The 18679-nt window shown below is 42.0% G+C and overlaps 1 protein-coding gene across 1 annotated transcript in view; it reads left to right on the top strand.

Annotated features, from left to right (window-relative positions):
- Nucleotides 1-18654, top strand: part of LOC139460842 (uncharacterized) — a 66818-nt gene extending 48164 nt beyond the window's left edge. Inside the window, exons 23-30 of the mRNA XM_071242320.1 lie at nt 8686-8839; nt 9788-9852; nt 10708-10808; nt 13680-13844; nt 15269-15353; nt 16339-16458; nt 17369-17473; nt 18232-18654. Of these exons, the coding sequence (XP_071098421.1) occupies nt 8686-8839; nt 9788-9852; nt 10708-10808; nt 13680-13844; nt 15269-15353; nt 16339-16458; nt 17369-17473; nt 18232-18348 (912 nt within the window). The 3' untranslated portion in view covers nt 18349-18654. The remainder of the gene's footprint in view (nt 1-8685; nt 8840-9787; nt 9853-10707; nt 10809-13679; nt 13845-15268; nt 15354-16338; nt 16459-17368; nt 17474-18231) is intronic.
- The last annotated feature ends 25 nt before the right edge of the window (nt 18655-18679 follow it).

Below are 18679 nucleotides of genomic sequence, written 5' to 3'. Positions count from 1 at the left end.
AACAACAGCCTAACTGTTTATATTACTATATCCTGCTATGCTTTACATCTAACAAAGCTATACATTACTAATATATTAGGGCTTAATTTTATCTATATTTAAAACTTTCTCCCTCTGTAACAAAATCCATATGTTCTAGTATTATATTTGATATATCTGTATTTACATATATACATCATTTATAAATTTTAGTCAACATATATACTTATTAATCTTTACTATACTCAATAATGTAATGTAATGTAATGGAATGTAATGGAATGTAATGGAATGGAATGTAATGTAATGTAATGTAATGTAATGTAATGCAATGGAATGGAATGGAATGGAATGGAATGGAATGGAATGGAATGTAATGTAATGTAATGTAATGTAATGCAATGGAATGGAATGGAATGGAATGTAATGTAATGTAATGTAATGTAATGTAATGGAATGGAATGGAATGGAATGGAATGGAATGGAATGGAATGGAATGGAATGGAATGCAATGCAATGCAATGCAATGCAATGCAATGCAATGCAATGCAATGCAATGCAATGCAATGGAATGGAATGGAATGGAATGCAATGCAATGCAATGCAATGCAATGCAATGCAATGCAATGCAATGCAATGCAATGCAATGCAATGGAATGCAATGCAATGCAATGCAATGCAATGCAATGCAATGCAATGGAATGCAATGGAATGCAATGCAATGCAATGCAATGCAATGCAATGCAATAATCTCCCCCCGTTACAATTAAGTATGGTGGTTTATATCTATTAAATAAGCATATTATTCTTATTCAACCCCACCTACCCCGTCGACGAAATACAGGGCTGTGAAGTTGACGTAAACCTAAAACTTGATGATGATAATAAATGAAGTTAATGCAACAAGCGTTGTGTGTGAAGATATATTGAATACATTGGACACATTAACTAACATATTTCAACACCTTTTTTAACTGTAAAATTAGATACATTTAAACGTAAGTAGCATATAACCGTTGAAATTAAAAGGTCTACAAGAAGATGTATTTCTTATAACAGAAGGTCCATACGGGTATTTAGTATTTCGTTATGAAAAAAGGGTTCTCTTGATATTCAATACTGGACATTTCCCCACACCCCACTTTTTGTTTTGTTTATGGTAAAAGTTAATAAGAGGAGGTTTGGTGGGGGGCTAGAGGTATCTTTTCAGAGGGTGTTATTCTGGCATTACCCACTATTTACTGGAGGATATTGGAAATGAATATAGGCTGTCATGATGTCTGACTACAGATAGGATTTGTTATCTTAACAATCACTGGGGGTTTCACATTAAAGGTGATTGTTACAATTGCCCAAATGATCTTGCTGAGTATTGGTGCTTAGTGATGTCAAATGGAACAATTTATTATTAGAGGAAATTGGTAGTGACTACTTAATACCATCTATACAGGATATCTTCAGGATTTTTAGCCCTTTCTTTCTCTGTGTGTAATTCTGATGGAAAGAAGTCACTCAACCAGTTCATGCATTCCATGGTAAACAAAGTTCAGACTTGGTTAGAATCCGTGTTTATCCGCGACAACTTCCCACTGGTGATATTTTAGTGAACTTGGGAAGTGGTGATGCTTTTTTATATTCACATTATTATAATCTGTCAAACTGTACATAAATGTGTGTGTATTAAATCATAAAATTCAAAGGGACTGTTCCCTACACCCATCAATATCATAATGAATGAACATTGGTTTATTGTATGGATTTATATAAAGCTCTCACTAAGTATATGTTTTACATGCATGAAAGATGGGATTAAGGGAGAAAGGAAATATTTTCCTGAACGTTTCCAATAACTAGTGGAGGAAATTGGAAATGGCTGAACCTGTAGATAGCGTCAAATCCATGATGGATTTTTACAGATCTCATAGGGTAATATTCTAGAATAGAATAGAATAGCTAGAATGTTTCATATCTACAAAATTGTATATGCGTCAGTGTGGTTTATCAACACATGTGTAATGCTTGTTCACGCTTGGTGTGCCAGACTGAAATTGAACATTATGATTGCGTCATCAGGGATAATAGAGGTCACAAGACGTGGCATATGAAGATCATACATAAATATGTTTCAGTTACATAGGCAGCAGACTAGATTATTTACAGCAATACAGTTCAAATATTGTGTTCAATAAAAGAAAACGTTGATTTTTAACACTCTTATTTTTGTACTTTTTAACAAACTGTGGACTTTGAAGACATTTTCGCTTTTTGTAATAACATCAAGGTAAAAATCATATTTTTCTCTGAAATCCACGGGCATAGTTGCTGTCAAACATAAGATGATAATCAGGGCGGCAGGTGTTGACTTATCGTGTGCCTTAAAGTGAGTTTAAACATGTCAAAAGCGATTGATCCTACAATATATGGTCATTTACTCCAACGTTCTAACTGTCAATCGTCTTAAAAGGACCATAACGTTTGTTATAATATCGACGACCTGTCTCTATGTCTTAAGTTGTTAATCGGTAACTGCTGTCCAAATTTATCAACTTATTCATATGTTGTTGCAAACTTTCCTGATTGTTTACACAATAAAAATTCGAATTGATCATGCACTACTGAGGCAGTCAAGCACCTGTATAAGAAATATAAAAGCAGCCATGTTACAGAGAGAGAGAGAGAGAGAGAGAATATTGTTTATTAGTGTATCACATGTTATATACACTTCGTGATAGGATATATACAAAACAGTCAAATATAACATCCGGCCAAATATGGCCTACGAGACACTATAAAACGTATCAATCATAAACTATGTTACATGTAGTCCCATAAGCTGGAATTATTTCGCCGCAATATAACTGAAAAAATGGTGATGTGACGTGACATATAAACTTACCCACAGACAATGCATTTTTCCAGAGAGTTTAGCACAATTTTAACAAAGTTTTATTTACAATTTGAAAAACTATAATGATATGAATATTGAAATTCATCATCACTTTTGAAGTTTACTAAAATGTCACCAGTTGGTCAAAGACATCCTCTTATACACAGCAGATGCGTTCTGGACATATTACCTTTCGGCTCCATAGTCTGTACTGTCTTAAAACTGACTTTATTAGTCTTCTGATGTTACGTCTAGTACACACAAACAGGACTGTTTAGCCTATATAAGGAATGTAGCAGGCAGTGGATATGCCAGTTGGCTAACTTACTGTTAGTAATATCCGTTTTCTTTTAGCAAATAAGAGGATAGTTAGTAACTAAAATATACAATATACAACGCATATTTGCACAACTATCACAAAACCATACGACACTGACACCGCATCAAACCCCGCGGTAGACTGGACACAGTTATGTGCTCACCGATTAGATAACCCCTACCGACAGGGTGGGGATGGTGGTTCAAAGCGAAACAGACAACCCTGTCTATTGTCTAATAAATGCTCGGCGGCGCCTTTGATCTTTCCTCTAACCATGCATGAAGTAGGAGTAAACGATGATCAGGATGGCCTGGAAATAAACAAGATTCTTTCTTGTTGCATATCAAGGTACCAATTCATCGGTCACAGGGTTTTCTTATGTATATATGCCCAGTGTATCCACAATTAACTAGCTAGAATGTTTCATATCTACAAAATTGTATATGCGTCAGTGTGGTTTATCAACACATGTGTAATGCTTATTCATGCTTGGAGTGCCAGACTGAAATTGAACATTATGATAGTGTCATCAGGGATATTAGAGGTCATAAGACGTGGCATATGAAGATCATACATAAATATGTTTCAGTTACATAGGCAGCGGACTAGATTATTTACAGCAATACAGTTCAAATATTGTGTTCAATAAAAGAAAACGTTGATTTTTAACACTCTTATTTTTGTACTATTTAACAAACTCTGGACTTTGAAGACATTTTCGCTTTTTGTAATAACATCAAGGTATAAATCATATCTTTCTCTGAAATCCACGGGCATAGTTGCTGTCAAACATAAGATGATAATCAGGGCGGCAGGTGTTGACTTGTCTTGTGCTTTAAAGTGAGTTTAAACATGTCAAAAGCGATTGATCCTACAATATATGGTCATTTACTCCAACGTTCTAACTGTCAATCGTCTTAACAGGACCATAACATTTGTTATAATATCGACGACCTGTCTCTATGTCTTAAGTTGTTAATCGGTAACTGCGGTCCAAATTTATCAACTTATTCATATATTGTTGCAAACTTGACTGATTGTTTACACAATAAAAATTCTAATTGATCATGCCCTACTGAGGCAGTCAAGCACCTGTATAAGAAATATAAAAGCAGCAGTGTTACATGTAGTCACATAAGCTGGCAATTATTTCGCCGCAATATAACTGAAAAAGTGCTGATGTGACGTGACATATAAACTTACCCACAGACAAGCATTTTTCCAGAGAGTGTAGCACAATTTTATCAAAGTTTTATTTACAATTTGAAAAGCTATAATAATATGAATATTAAAATTCATCATCACTTTTTAAGTTTACGAAAATGTCACCATTTGGAAGATGTCACAGATAAACAAGGATTCTAACTAAGTTTGATCGTCACAGGTTTATCCCCAATTTGCCAGCACAATGCAGAGGATTAACAGTTACTGTGAGTGAGCATGGTTTTACGCCGCTTTTAGCAGTTACTGTGTTACAAGCACAGAAGTCATGCCAAAACGCTCAGTCGTGATTGAGTAAACTCAACTGAGGATTATTTATAGAATAACCCACGAGGTACAAGTGATTACGGAAAATATGTCACGAGTGAAATTAAAACATTAATTTCACGAGTGACATATTTTCCGTAATCACTCGTACCGAGTGGGTTATTCTATTTATAACCCGTATTCATATTAAAGACATGTTTCAAGAAAAAAACAATCAACTGTCGCCGATCAAGAATCAGCTGTTTTGTATCAATCCGCTTGTGAAAAAACACTGTCCACTCACTCTAACCGCATTACTCAATCAACGTCTTGCTACGCGTAAAAATATAGTTATGTTAACAAAACTTGAAAGATCACATTATTGCAGTTATATTTCTGTCTGAGTTACACAGCGTACACTATCTAGCATTGATAAAAGAAGACAATTTTCAAAAAAGGTTCAACAGGCTTTTTAATCAAGGCTTGTTTTGACAAGACTTCTCATTGACAAGACAATAGCCGTCGTGCATCACCATGGACATGAATTTCACATTGAGAAGAGAAAACACGGAAAACCTGTCAATTTTTTCATGTGTCATTCGGTAAAAATGCAAAAACTTGTATCAACAACATAGAAGGAATGTACAGAAGTCATGTTTTATTGAGAAAAGTTAGGACACATAGGTAAACTTTGAAAAATACGATTGCTGTCAGTGTCGGAAAGAATGACCCGATTTGACCCAGATATGAGACAGCCGAAACCAGGAATGACAAGAGAATCGGCGTTACAGTTTAATCCGGTCAACAAGTTTAATGAACATCGTTTGTGATTTGAGACAAGTGTGACTGATGGGAAACATGTGCATGTGGGATTTTAGGAGGACTTGTCAAACGCGCTTGTGGAGTGATGCAGGTCTCAGACGTTTACCACTTCGGTGAAACCCACGAGCACGGGTATGGTGCTGACAAACCTAAAGACATAATCGGGGCGAACCGGGATTCAAACCCACGATCATACAAGTATCCATCACAACCTGTGAAAGGTAACATGTGAATAAACTCAGTTCACTGAAATTTAAATAATTAAGGCACTTGCAGTGGCCAGTTAACAAGTAATCAGTGAGATAGTATAGAACTACTGGGAACGCTAAACAACTTCATTGTAAATAGACAAATGCACCTGTTAATGGTCAAGGTTTTAAATACCAAGTGAAACAAACACGAGGTGCCAGCCTACACTGGAAATCCTGTATGCTGCATGTCCAGCCTCCATCAACACCTCCAGTGATCTTTTCGCGATTCCGAGCCTTGTGCATAACCATTGTCATGACCTGGTTGAGTGACTTCCTTCCATCAACGTGAAAGGATTACCCACAGAGAAAGAAAGGATTAAAATCCTATCCAAATGGTATAAGTACTCACAACCAGTTTCCTCTGATAGTAAACTGTCACCTTTGGTATCCCCAACAATACACACCATGGTCATTGGGCAAATGTAAAAATCACAAACCCTAACAAGATTCTGTCTACATGGTCACACCCAGTGATTGTGAAGATCTAAAATTCTATCAACAGTGAGACAAAACGGCTGTTCATATTCATTTCCAATATCCTCTTCGAATTAGTGATAAATGTTAAGTCCCACACAAAACTTTCTCTTAATAATTCTACAAAATACCAAACAGAAAGTTGGGTGTGGGAAAATGGGACATATTCCTACGTGAAATAATAAGACTTAAGCACTGATGACTGTTCTATCATAATTGTAAAGCATAAATTTGGCTATTTGAAGTCACCCTGAATGACTCATGTGGGCAAAACTTAAAATGAGTATGTTCGCAATCCACAAACAATCACTTCATTCATGGCGAGCATTTACCAACCTGCGAAAATCGTGTCAACTCGGGGATTCCCCTAGCAATAAACTCACTTCTTAACTCACTACTGTTCTACTGTCGGGTAGCCACAATGGCTAGATTGGACCCTCGTGGAATGGTTCATGCCATAAAAGTCCATCTCACTATCCATTTGATATATTTTCCAACTTCAACTGAAACCCCGCCCCCTATTACACGCATGGCACAACACACATGTGTGCAACGAAGACTCAAGCATGCTCAACGGGTTGCACACTCACTGCACACCCGTTGCACACTTGTGTCACATCTGTGTTACACGCGTTCTGAACGCGTGTTAGGGGAATGAATTTTTAGGCAGTAGTGTACATTTACATCTGCACCTACATCTACACCTACATCTGCATCCACATCTGCACCTACATCTACATCTGCACCTACAACTGCACCTACATCTACATCTGCACCAACATCTGCACCTACATCTGCATCCAAATCTGCACCTACATCTACATCTGCACCTACATCTGCACCAACATCTGCACCTACATCTGCATCCACATCTGCATCTACATCTGCACCAACATCTGCACCTACATCTGCATCCACATCTGCACCTACATCTACATCCATGTCTATATCTGCATCCACATCTGCACCTACATCTGCACCTACATGTACATCTGCACCTACATCTGCACCTACATCTACATCTGCACCAACATCTACATCCGTGTCTATATCTGCATCCACATCTGCACCAACATCTACATCCGTGTCTATATCTGCATCCACATCTGCACCAACGTCTACATCCGTGTATATATCTGCACCTACATCTACATCTGTGTCTATATCTGCATCCACATCTGCACCTACATCTACATCCGTGTCTATATCTGCATCCACATCTACATCCGTGTCTATATCTGCATCCACATCTGCACCTACATCTACATCTGTGTCTATATCTGCATCCACATCTGCACCTACATCCACATCTGAACCTACATCTACATCCGTGTCTACATCTGCATCCACATCTGCACCTACATCTACATCCGTGTCGATATCTGCATCCACATCTGCACCTACATCTATATCTGTGTCTATATCTGCACCTAATTCTGCCCCTACATCTACATCCGTGTCTACATCTGCATCCACATCTGCACCTACATCTACATCTGCACCTACATCTACATCTGCATCTACATCTGGTCTAGGTCTACATGCATGCATATCCTCCCACCCCCTTTTACATGTAAACATTATATGTCATTATAGACTTTCACACACATTTTGAAAAAAAAGTCCATTGTCCATAATAGTCAGCAAGTCTAGAGATCTTCAATCTCAGCGAGGCAGGGGAGTTAGCTTACTGTAAAAGTCCAGTTTCCACCCTTGCCCATCTTAGCTGGAATTTCTGGGCTCGATTGTAGCGCCTCAAGTGGCTTTTACAAGCTGCGTCCCTTCTATGTCCCTTCTATTGACCAATCAGATTCCACCCCTATCATATCACTTGCATTTGCTTCAAACAAAATGACGACGCCCAGTCAAGATGATCTGATCGGTAATCAAGATCTATATTGTACAAAATAGCGAAGTGCATCAAATCACATGTGCATCTTGATTAAAAACATCAAAGTATTTGGAAAATATCTGTTGACGCCACATTGGCTATTGACCGAAGCCATCACAGCAGTCGACGAACCAGATGTCGATTTTGTTACGCAATTTTGATTGGATTATGCATAGACTCGTTAGTCCCGCCAAAATGGGTGCAGTCAAATGGGCAAGGGTGGAAACTGGACTTTTGCAGTCAGTTAACTCCCTTGCCTCGGGAAGATGGATATCATCAGGAGTAAAATGTTTCTCCATGCTCAATTCTCTTATAGGTATTTAACAGACAAATTAACATTTCTTCCTTTTAACAATGTTCATGTCAAAGACTAAGTGACAGTCTAGTATGAACCGTGTGAATTCACGCAGACTCTCTCGGGTAGCCTAGTGGTTAAAGCGTTCTCTGTCACGCCGAAGACCCGGGTTCGAATCCCGACATGGATACAATGTGTGAAGCCCATTTCGGGTGTCCCCTGCCGTGATGCGGCGTAAAACCAAACTCACTCACTCACGCAGACTCTCAGGTTGTTACCTTGTAACCTGTTTGTCTCCAGATACCGACATGGCTGCGTGAGGAACTGGTCAGTCTAGAGGTGGACGGCAACGATGGTAATGAGGCAGATGACACTAGCGACCAATCAGAGGATGAGATGAGACTCATTGACAGCTCCATGTCCAGCATACAGATCAACAGAGAACTCACCCCTGGTAATAATGAAAATGATAATAATAATAATAATGATAATAATAATAATAATAATAATAATAATAATTTTTGCTACTGGGTGCATGCCACAAATTGATAGTGTTTGGATTGAGCGAAATCTCTAGAGTTTATATTTTTTATTTGTAGTTTAACGCCGCGCTATTCTAGCTATATGACGTCAGTCTGTAAATAATAAACTCGAAACCAGACAATCCAGTGATTGACATTATGAGCATCGATCCCCGCAAATGCATCAGCCAAGTCTGCGAGCCTGACCACCCGATCCTGTTAGTTGTCTCTTACGACAAGCATAGTCCCTTTTATGGCAAGCATGGGTTGCTGAAGACCTATTCTACCCCAGATCTTCACAGGTCAGAAATCTCTAGAGAATGAACCCATGATGACACCTGTTTCAAAGCGACCTTAACGCTACGACGTATATCTCTACGATCAACTATGTCAATAATGACCTGGTTTGATGCTTTTGCTGTCACCTACAGGTTCCCTGGGACAGGGACAGTTTTTTTCTGTGGGAATTTCACAGTTTCCAAATAATTTGGTGAACCATTAGATATTTCCTCGCCTTGTTAATCATTTTGTTTGTTTGTTTGTTTTTGAATGCTGCACACAACAGTAGTCCAGCTGTATGATTGCAGTCTGCACTTCCTTGTTGCTTACAGTGTATAAAATATCAACAATTCAAATTTACAGCTTTTATTATTTACATTTGGAACTGAGCGATTTAGTTTGTTTTTGAGATTATACATGTTGATCTGAATGCTCTCCTCCTCATACTATGACTTTGGAAGCCTTGGCTCCAATTGGTTGACCAGAAAGTTCACCTGGCATGACCTCTTAGGATGGGCCGTCATATCTTCATGCAAAGGGTTATGGTATTGGACTTGAAAATGTTAATGAGATTGGTCTTTACAGGGTATGTGTTGTTTCAGTGAAGACGGTAGATAAGCTGACTCCAAGGCTGGGCCTGAGCAATAAGAGGTCGGGGGATGAACAGGTACGAGCTGACGATGAATGATCTTGAAACTCTAATTTGGGAATGGCATTGGCTGAATGTAATGGTTTTAGTAGGCTGTATAGATGCATGATTTGCCCGTTGAGCTGAAGGTAGGGGTTCAAGCCCCAGCCACATCATACCAAAAGATGTTAAAAGATTGTACTTGTTGTTACCCAGCCTGTCACATGTCATTAAGGGGATCCAACAAAGACTGGTCAGCTTTGAGTCAGTATAATGTGTCTTGGTTTATTGCATCGATAACACTATCCATTATATGATAAAAGATGTTTATCTTATCAAGTATGACCTGACAACATTGATATTTTTATGAGTAAAATCTTTGAAAGACATTTAGAAGTTGGAAAACATAAATATGACACTTATTATGTATTGATAACAACTTCTTTTTTACTTTCTAATGACATTGCAAGGAGCAGTCGGGTAGCCTAGTGGTTAAGGCGTCTTGCCGAAGACCCGGGTTCGATTCCCAACATGGGTACAATGTGTGAAGCCCATTTCGGGTGTTCCCCGCCGTGATATTGCTGGAATATTGCTAAAAGCGGCGTAAAACTATACTCGCTCACTACTCTAATGACATTTCAGAGCTACCTGCTCTACTTGCCTTTTCATCAGGTGAATGAGTCAATGAACTTTTTCAGGTCAAGAGATGAGATAAACATGTTTTTTTTGCAAGAATAGATTTTTTTTCTATTTATGAAGTATTTTATGACTGAATTTCGTCTGAAAATGATAGTGTGATTGAGGCAGACTGAAAGTTAATTAACTTGCTGTTCATTAGTTGTTTTTTAAATAATTATGAACTAAGCAGTAGCAGTACAACTGTTCTTGTTGTAGACACCGCGGAACAGGACAGCATCCAACAGCACCGAGAGTGTGGACCTGGCGCTTGATCACCTCTCTGACAGCAGCTCCAGCGAGGCAACCCTAGGAAAGGGGTCAGTCATCATGAAGTATTGAGCAGGCAGTTGTTGTGTTGTATTGTATTGAAGGGGGCAGTCATTGTGTTTGTTGAAGGGGTCAGTCATCATGAAGTATTGAGCAGGCAGTTGTTGTGTTGTATTGTATTGAAGGGGGCAGTCATTGTGTTTGTTGAAGGGGTCAGTCATCATGAAGTATTGAGCATGCAGTTGTTGTGTTATATTGAAGGGGGCAGTCATTGTGTTTGTTGAAGGGGTCAGTCATCATGAAGTATTGAGCATGCAGTTGTTGTGTTGTATTGAAGGGGGCAGTCATTGTGATTGTTGAAGGGGTCAGTCATCATGAAGTATTGAGCATGCAGTTGTTGTGTTGTATTGAAGGGGGCAGTCATTGTGTTTGTTGAAGGGGTCAGTCATCATGAAGTATTGAGCATGCAGTTGTTGTGTTGTATTGAAGGGGGCAGTCATTGTGTTTGTTGAAGGGGTCAGTCATCATGAAGTATTGAGCATGCAGTTGTTGTGTTGTATTGAAGGGGGCAGTCATTGTGTTTGTTGAAGGGGTCAGTCATCATGAAGTATTGAGCATGCAGTTGTTGTGTTGTATTGAAGGGGGCAGTCATTGTGTTTGTTGAAGGGGTCAGTCATCATGAAGTATTGAGCATGCAGTTGTTGTGTTGTATTGAAGGGGGCAGTCATTGTGTTTGTTGAAGGGGTCAGTCATCATGAAGTATTGAGCATGCAGTTGTTGTGTTATATTGAAGGGGGCAGTCATTGTGTTTGTTGAAGGGGTCAGTCATCATGAAGTATTGAGCATGCAGTTGTTGTGTTATATTGAAGGGGGCAGTCATTGTGTTTGTTGAAGGGGTCAGTCATCATGAAGTATTGAGCATGCAGTTGTTGTGTTGTATTGAAGGGGGCAGTCATTGTGTTTGTTGAAGGGTTCAGTCATCATGAAGTATTGAGCATGCAGTTGTTGTGTTGTATTGAAGGGGGCAGTCATTGTGTTTGTTGAAGGGGTCAGTCATCATGAAGTATTGAGCATGCAGTTGTTGTGTTATATTGAAGGGGGCAGTCATTGTGTTTGTTGAAGGGGTCAGTCATCATGAAGTATTGAGCATGCAGTTGTTGTGTTGTATTGAAGGGGGCAGTCATTGTGTTTGTTGAAGGGGTCAGTCATCATGAAGTATTGAGCATGCAGTTGTTGTGTTATATTGAAGGGGGCAGTCATTGTGTTTGTTGAAGGGGTCAGTCTTCATGAAGTATTGAGCATGCAGTTGTTGTGTTATATTGAAGGGGGCAGTCATTGTGTTTGTTGAAGGGGTCAGTCATCATGAAGTATTGAGCATGCAGTTGTTGTGTTGTATTGAAGGGGGCAGTCATTGTGTTTGTTGAAGGGGTCAGTCATCATGAAGTATTGAGCATGCAGTTGTTGTGTTGTATTGAAGGGGGCAGTCATTGTGTTTGTTGAAGGGGTCAGTCATCATGAAGTATTGAGCATGCAGTTGTTGTGTTATATTGAAGGGGGCAGTCATTGTGTTTGTTGAAGGGGTCAGTCATCATGAAGTATTGAGCATGCAGTTGTTGTGTTATATTGAAGGGGGCAGTCATTGTGTTTGTTGAAGGGGTCAGTCATCATGAAGTATTGAGCATGCAGTTGTTGTGTTATATTGAAGGGGGCAGTCATTGTGTTTGTTGAAGGGGTCAGTCATCATGAAGTATTGAGCATGCAGTTGTTGTGTTGTATTGAAGGGGGCAGTCATTGTGTTTGTTGAAGGGGTCAGTCATCATGAAGTATTGAGCATGCAGTTGTTGTGTTGTATTGAAGGGGGCAGTCATTGTGTTTGTTGAAGGGGTCAGTCATCATGAAGTATTTAGCATGCAGTTGTTGTGTTATATTGAAGGGGGCAGTCATTGTGTTTGTTGAAGGGGTCAGTCATCATGAAGTATTGAGCATGCAGTTGTTGTGTTGTATTGAAGGGGGCAGTCATTGTGTTTGTTGAAGGGGTCAGTCATCATGAAGTATTGAGCATGCAGTTGTTGTGTTATATTGAAGGGGGCAGTCATTGTGTTTGTTGAAGGGGTCAGTCATCATGAAGTATTGAGCATGCAGTTGTTGTGTTGTATTGAAGGGGGCAGTCATTGTGTTTGTTGAAGGGGTCAGTCATCATGAAGTATTGAGCATGCAGTTGTTGTGTTATATTGAAGGGGGCAGTCATTGTGTTTGTTGAAGGGGTCAGTCATCATGAAGTATTGAGCATGCAGTTGTTGTGTTGTTTTGAAGGGGGCAGTCATTGTGTTTGTTGAAGGGGTCAGTCATCATGAAGTATTGAGCATGCAGTTGTTGTGTTGTATTGAAGGGGGCAGTCATTGTGTTTGTTGAAGGGGTCAGTCATCATGAAGTATTGAGCATGCAGTTGTTGTGTTATATTGAAGGGGGCAGTCATTGTGTTTGTTGAAGGGGTCAGTCATCATGAAGTATTGAGCATGCAGTTGTTGTGTTGTATTGAAGGGGGCAGTCATTGTGATTGTTGAAGGGGGCAGTCATTGTGTTGTATTGAAGGGAGCAGTCATCGTGTTTTGTTGAAGGGGGCAGTCATTGTGTTTTATTGAAGGGGGTTAGTCATTGTTTTTGATGAAGGGGGCAGTCATTGTGATGTATCGAGGGGGCACTCATTGTGCTTTATTGAGGGAGCAATCATTGTGTGGTATTGAGAGTGTTTGCCACATAATGGGTGGTAGGGTAGCCAAGTGTGATAAAACCTTCAGTTAAACTCACTCACTCTTCCCCCCACGATAAACTGATGAGTTGTGATATATGACTGAAATACTGTTGTTACTGAAATTTGCTGTTAACGTCAAAGTTAATCCACTTTTCTCTTTAATTTTCAGTGATGGGACTGTGTTGGAAGCAAAGAAAAATACTCAAGGAAAAATACTCATTACACCACAGAAATGTTCAACACCACCTCTCATTGGGAAGCCAAAACAGAGTAGTGGTGCTGTGGCTAAACCTCTCTCACGGATACGTAGTCAGGGCAGAGGCAGTGGAAAAGGGTAGGTACCGGGGAGGGGAAAGAATAGACTCTGGGAAGGGGGAAAAGTGTAGTCTCCGGGGAGGGGAAAAGAGTAGACTCAGGGAGGGGAAAAGTGTAGTCTCCGGGGAGGAGAAAAGAGTAGACTCAGGGAGGGGAAAAGTGTAGTCTCCAGGGAGGGGAAAAGTGTAGTCTCCAGGGAGGGGAAAAGAGTAGACTCAGGAAGGGGAAAGTGTAGTCTCCAGGGAGGGGAAAAGAGTAGACTCAGGGAGGGGAAAAGTGTAGTCTCCGGGGAGGAGAAAAGAGTAGACTCAGGGAGGGGAAAAGTGTAGTCTCCAGGGAGGGGAAAAGAGTAGACTCAGGGAGGGGAAAAGTGTAGTCTCCAGGGAGGGGAAAAGAGTAGACTCCGGGGAGGAGAAAAGGGTAGACACTTGGGAAGGGAAAAAGGGTAGACACTTGGGAGGGGAAAAGTGTAGACACTTGGGAGGGGAAAAGGGTAGACACTTGGGAGGGGAAAAGGGTAGATTGGGGAGGTGAAAAGTGTAGACACTGGGTAGGGGAAAAGGGTAGACACTGGGGAGGGGAAAAGGGTAGACACTGGGGAGGGGAAAAGGGTAGACACTTGGGAAGGGAAAAGGGTAGGTACCAGGGAAGGGAAAAGGGTAGGTACCAGGGAGGGGAAAGGGTAGGTACCGGGCTAAGGTTTATGGGAAACGTAGGTGCAAAATGGGTGGTCTAAATAATGTCTCACTAAATGTCTCGCTCATCTCCTGATATTGTCTCACTGAGTCCCTAATAATGTCTCACTAAGCCCCTGCTACTGTCTCACTGAGCCCCTGATAATGTCTCACTAAGCCCCTGATAATGTCTCACTGAGCCCCTGATAATGTCTCACTAAGCCCCTAATAATATTGTCTCACTAAGCCCCTGATAATGTCTCACTAAGCCCCTGATAATGTCTCACTAAGCCCCTGATAATGTCTCACTAAGCCCCTGATAATGTCTCACTAAGCCCCTGATAATGTCTCCCTGAGCCCCTGATAATGTCTCACTAAGCCCCTGATAATGTCTCCCTGAGCCCCTGATTTTGTCTCACTGAGCCCCTGATAATGTCTCACTAAGCCCCTGATAATGTCTCACTAAGCCCCTGATAATTTCTCACTAAGCCCCTGATAATGTCTCACTAAGCCCATGATAATGTCTCACTTAGCCCCTGATAATGTCTCACTGAGCCCCTGATAATGTCTCACTGAGCCCCTGATAATGTCTCACTAAGCCCATGATAATGTCTCACTGAGCCCCTGATAATGTCTCACTAAGCCCCTGATAATGTCTCACTAAGCCCATGATAATTTCTCACTAGCCACTGATAATGTCTCACTAAGCCCATGATAATTTCTCACTAGCCCCTGATAATGTCTCACTAAGCCCATGATGTCTCTTCAGCCATGACACGGCCCTGAAGGAGCAACTGGCTGCCCGGGGCTTTGTGTCCGATGTCACGGTCAAGAGGAGGGAGAAGGACTTGATGGTATGTTGGGGCTGTCACCTGAGCCAAAGGCCTACTCCGAATCCAAAGGAATACATTTTCCACCAAAATTGTGGAGAAATGTTTTCTCAGACATATATACTTGTCAAAACAATTTGTATGACATGATGCATTAAAGTGCATTACAGCAGTCTAAAGGTTGGTTTGTTTGTTGTTTAACGCCAAATATTCCAGCTATATGACGTCGGTCTGTAAATGATCAAGTTGATCAGACAGTCCAGTGATTAAGATCATGAGCATCAATCCACGCGATTGGGATGGATGACATACATCAACCAAGTCAGCTATATTCTAGTTAAATGACGACAGTCTGTAAATAACAAGTCGGAACCAGACAATCCAGTGACTGACATTATGAGCATCAATCCACGCAATTGGGATACAATGATATGCATCAGCCAAGTCAGCGAGCCTGACCACCCGATCCCGTGAATCGCCTCTTACGACAAGCACAGTCGCCTTTTACGGCAAGCATGGTTTGCTGAAGACCTATTCTGCCCCAGATCTTCATGAGTCCAACAGTCTAGAGAAATGGGAGCCGTTTATTACCCAATTGTTTAACAAATCTGCAGTATTGTGAAGGGCGTTATTGTGATTGATGACTGTGCCTTCTAATGAAACACCTATTTTCAGACAGTTCTGTGCACATGATGTCAATCACTGGGTTTTCTGGTCCAGATTCGATTATTTACAGACTGCAAACATATAGCTGGAATATTGCTGAGTGCGGCTGTAAATGAAACACAAGCAAACAAACAGTGTCAAGTCACCTGCCAAGTGGTGTATATATGTTACATATTTGAGATCAACCGTAGTTCTGATAAGAAAGGTGTTAATTGACCGATTTGAGAATCTGTGTGTTATGAATATTACGAATAATTGTGGTATGGATTTGCTTGTAATCAGAGATGAAAGTTTCAGAACCATGTTTCTTTATGTCAACATGGACTAACTGTTGTTTTGTCAGAGCGAGCTGGAGCAGCTGAAGGCGGAGAAGTCGCTGGCGGAGGAGAAGATCCGTCAGATGGAAGCGGAACATCGTCACAGACAGGAGGAGATGAAGCAGGAGGTGCAGAAACGTGCCCAGGTGAGGGGGAACATCACCTGTAGTAGGGGGGAGGGGCACCCATAGTAGGGGGAAGGGCAGCTGTAGTAGGGGGAAGGGCACCTGTAGTAGAGGGAAAGGCACCTGTAGTAGGGGGGAGGACACCCATAGTAGAGGGAAAGGCACCTGTAGTAGGGGGGAGGGGCACCCATAGTAGGGGGCAGGGCACCTGTAGTAGGGGTAGGGCACCTGTAGTAGGGGTAGGGCACCTGTAGTAGGGGGAAGGGCACCTGTAGTAGAGGGGAGAGCACCTGTAGTAGGGGGGGAGGGCACCTGTAGTAGGGGGGAGGGCACCTGTAGTAGGGTGGGAGGGGCACCTGTAGTAGGGGGGGAGGGCACCTGCAGTAGGGGGGAGGGCACCTGTAGTAGAGGGGAGAGCACCTGTAGTAGAGGGGAGGACACCTGTCGTAGGGTGGGAGGTGCACCTGTAGTAGGGTGGGAGGGGCACCTGTAGTAGGGTGGGACACCTGGAAAAGGGGTGAGGGCATCTGTAGTAGAGGGAAGAGCACCTGTAGTAGAGGGGAGGGCACCTGTAGTAGGATGGGAGGACACCTGTCGTAGGGTGGGAGGGGCACCTGTAGTAGGGTGGGAGGGCACCTGTAGTAGGGGGAAGGGCACCTGTAGTAGGGTGGGAGGGCACCTGTAGTAGGGTGGGAGGGCACCTTAAGTAGGAGCTCCTGTTTTGAGTGGGAGGGTCCCCTGTAGCAGAAGCAGTGGGAGTCGCATCTGTAGTACCCTCTCCTTCAGTAGGGGTGGGAGGGGCACCTGGAGGAGGGGTTCTAGAGGCATTTGTTGTGTTGGAAGAGAGAGGAGAAACAACTCGGACAGAAGGAAACTGAAGAAAACTCCACATTGATCATGTTAAAGAGTGTGGATATGTTGTGTGTTGTAGGAGAGGGAACAGGCCCTGCAGTCGGAAATCTCCCGCTTGAAGACAGAACTGGAATCTCGGACATCAACGCTACAGGACAATCAGAAGGCTGTGCAGGACCTTCAGGTCAGTGTGCAGAGCTGTTTGAGCCTTTTTGTGCAGAGCTGTTTGATCCTTGTGTAGGATTCTAGGGGTCAATGTGCAGGCTGTTGAGAGTGTGCAGGCCCTGAGTTGAGTGTGCAGAGCTGTTCGATCCTTAGGGTGCAGAGCCATTTAATGATTGTGTATGGTCCTTGGGGTGCATGTGCAGGTAGTTTGGGAGAGTGTGCAGGCCCTGAGTTTAGTGTGCAGAGCTGCTTGATCCTTTGTGTGTAGAGCTGCTTGATCCTTGTGTATTGTCCTTGGGGTCCATGTGAAGGTAGTTTGGGAGAGTGTGCACGCCCTGAGGTTAGTGTGCAGAACTGTTTGATCCTTGTATAGGGCACTAGTGGTAAGTGTGTAGGTTTTTGGATCATTGTGCAAGATCCTAGGATCGGTGTGCTTGCCCTTGGGGTCTCACGAGAAAGACCTCAGCCTTCCTTTCCCTCATCCTCTTATTACCACATTTACAACCAAGAAGTCCTTCACTCCATTCACTGATATTCACTCAGGTACTCATAGGTCTTCAGCACTCCATGCTTACCGTAAAAGGCGGCTAAGCTTGTCGTAAGAGTGGACTTACGGGATCGGGTGGTCAGGCTCGCTGACTTGGTTGATGCATGTCATTGTATCCTAATTTCGTAGATCGATGCTCATGATGTCAATCACTTGATTGTATGGTCCAGACTTGATTATTTACAGACCATCCTCATATAGGTACTCACATCTTTATTCCCATTTTTCAGACCCAGCTTAATCAACTTCAGGCAGAGCAGCAGCGGATGCAGATGAATGGTGGTACGCCCCAGTTGCCGGTAGCTCCCCCCACCCCCAGGAGCAGCAAAGTGTGTGTCATAAACTGATGTATGTCTTCACAACACTCCCCCCACCCCCAGGAGCAACAAAGTGTGTGTCATAAACTGATGTATGTCTTCACAACACTCCCCCCACCCCCAGGAGAAGCAAAGTGTGTGTCATAAACTGATGTATGTCTTCACAACACTCCCCCCACCCCCAGGAGGAGCAAAGTGTGTGTCATTAACTGATGTATGCCTTCACAACACTCCCCCCACCCCCAGGAGCAGCAAAGTGTGTGTCATTAACTGATGTATGCCTTCACAACACTCCCCCCACCCCCAGGAGGAGCAAAGTGTGTGTCATAAACTGATGTATGCCTTCACAACACTCCCCCCG

This window comes from Haliotis cracherodii, unplaced genomic scaffold (assembly GCF_022045235.1).
Source record: "Haliotis cracherodii isolate W230 unplaced genomic scaffold, xgHalCrac1.p SCAF_14, whole genome shotgun sequence".
NCBI classification, from domain to species: Eukaryota; Metazoa; Mollusca; class Gastropoda; order Lepetellida; family Haliotidae; genus Haliotis; species Haliotis cracherodii.
The sequence above is the reverse complement of the archived record's forward strand: the minus strand, read 5'-3'. Positions and strand labels throughout refer to the sequence as shown.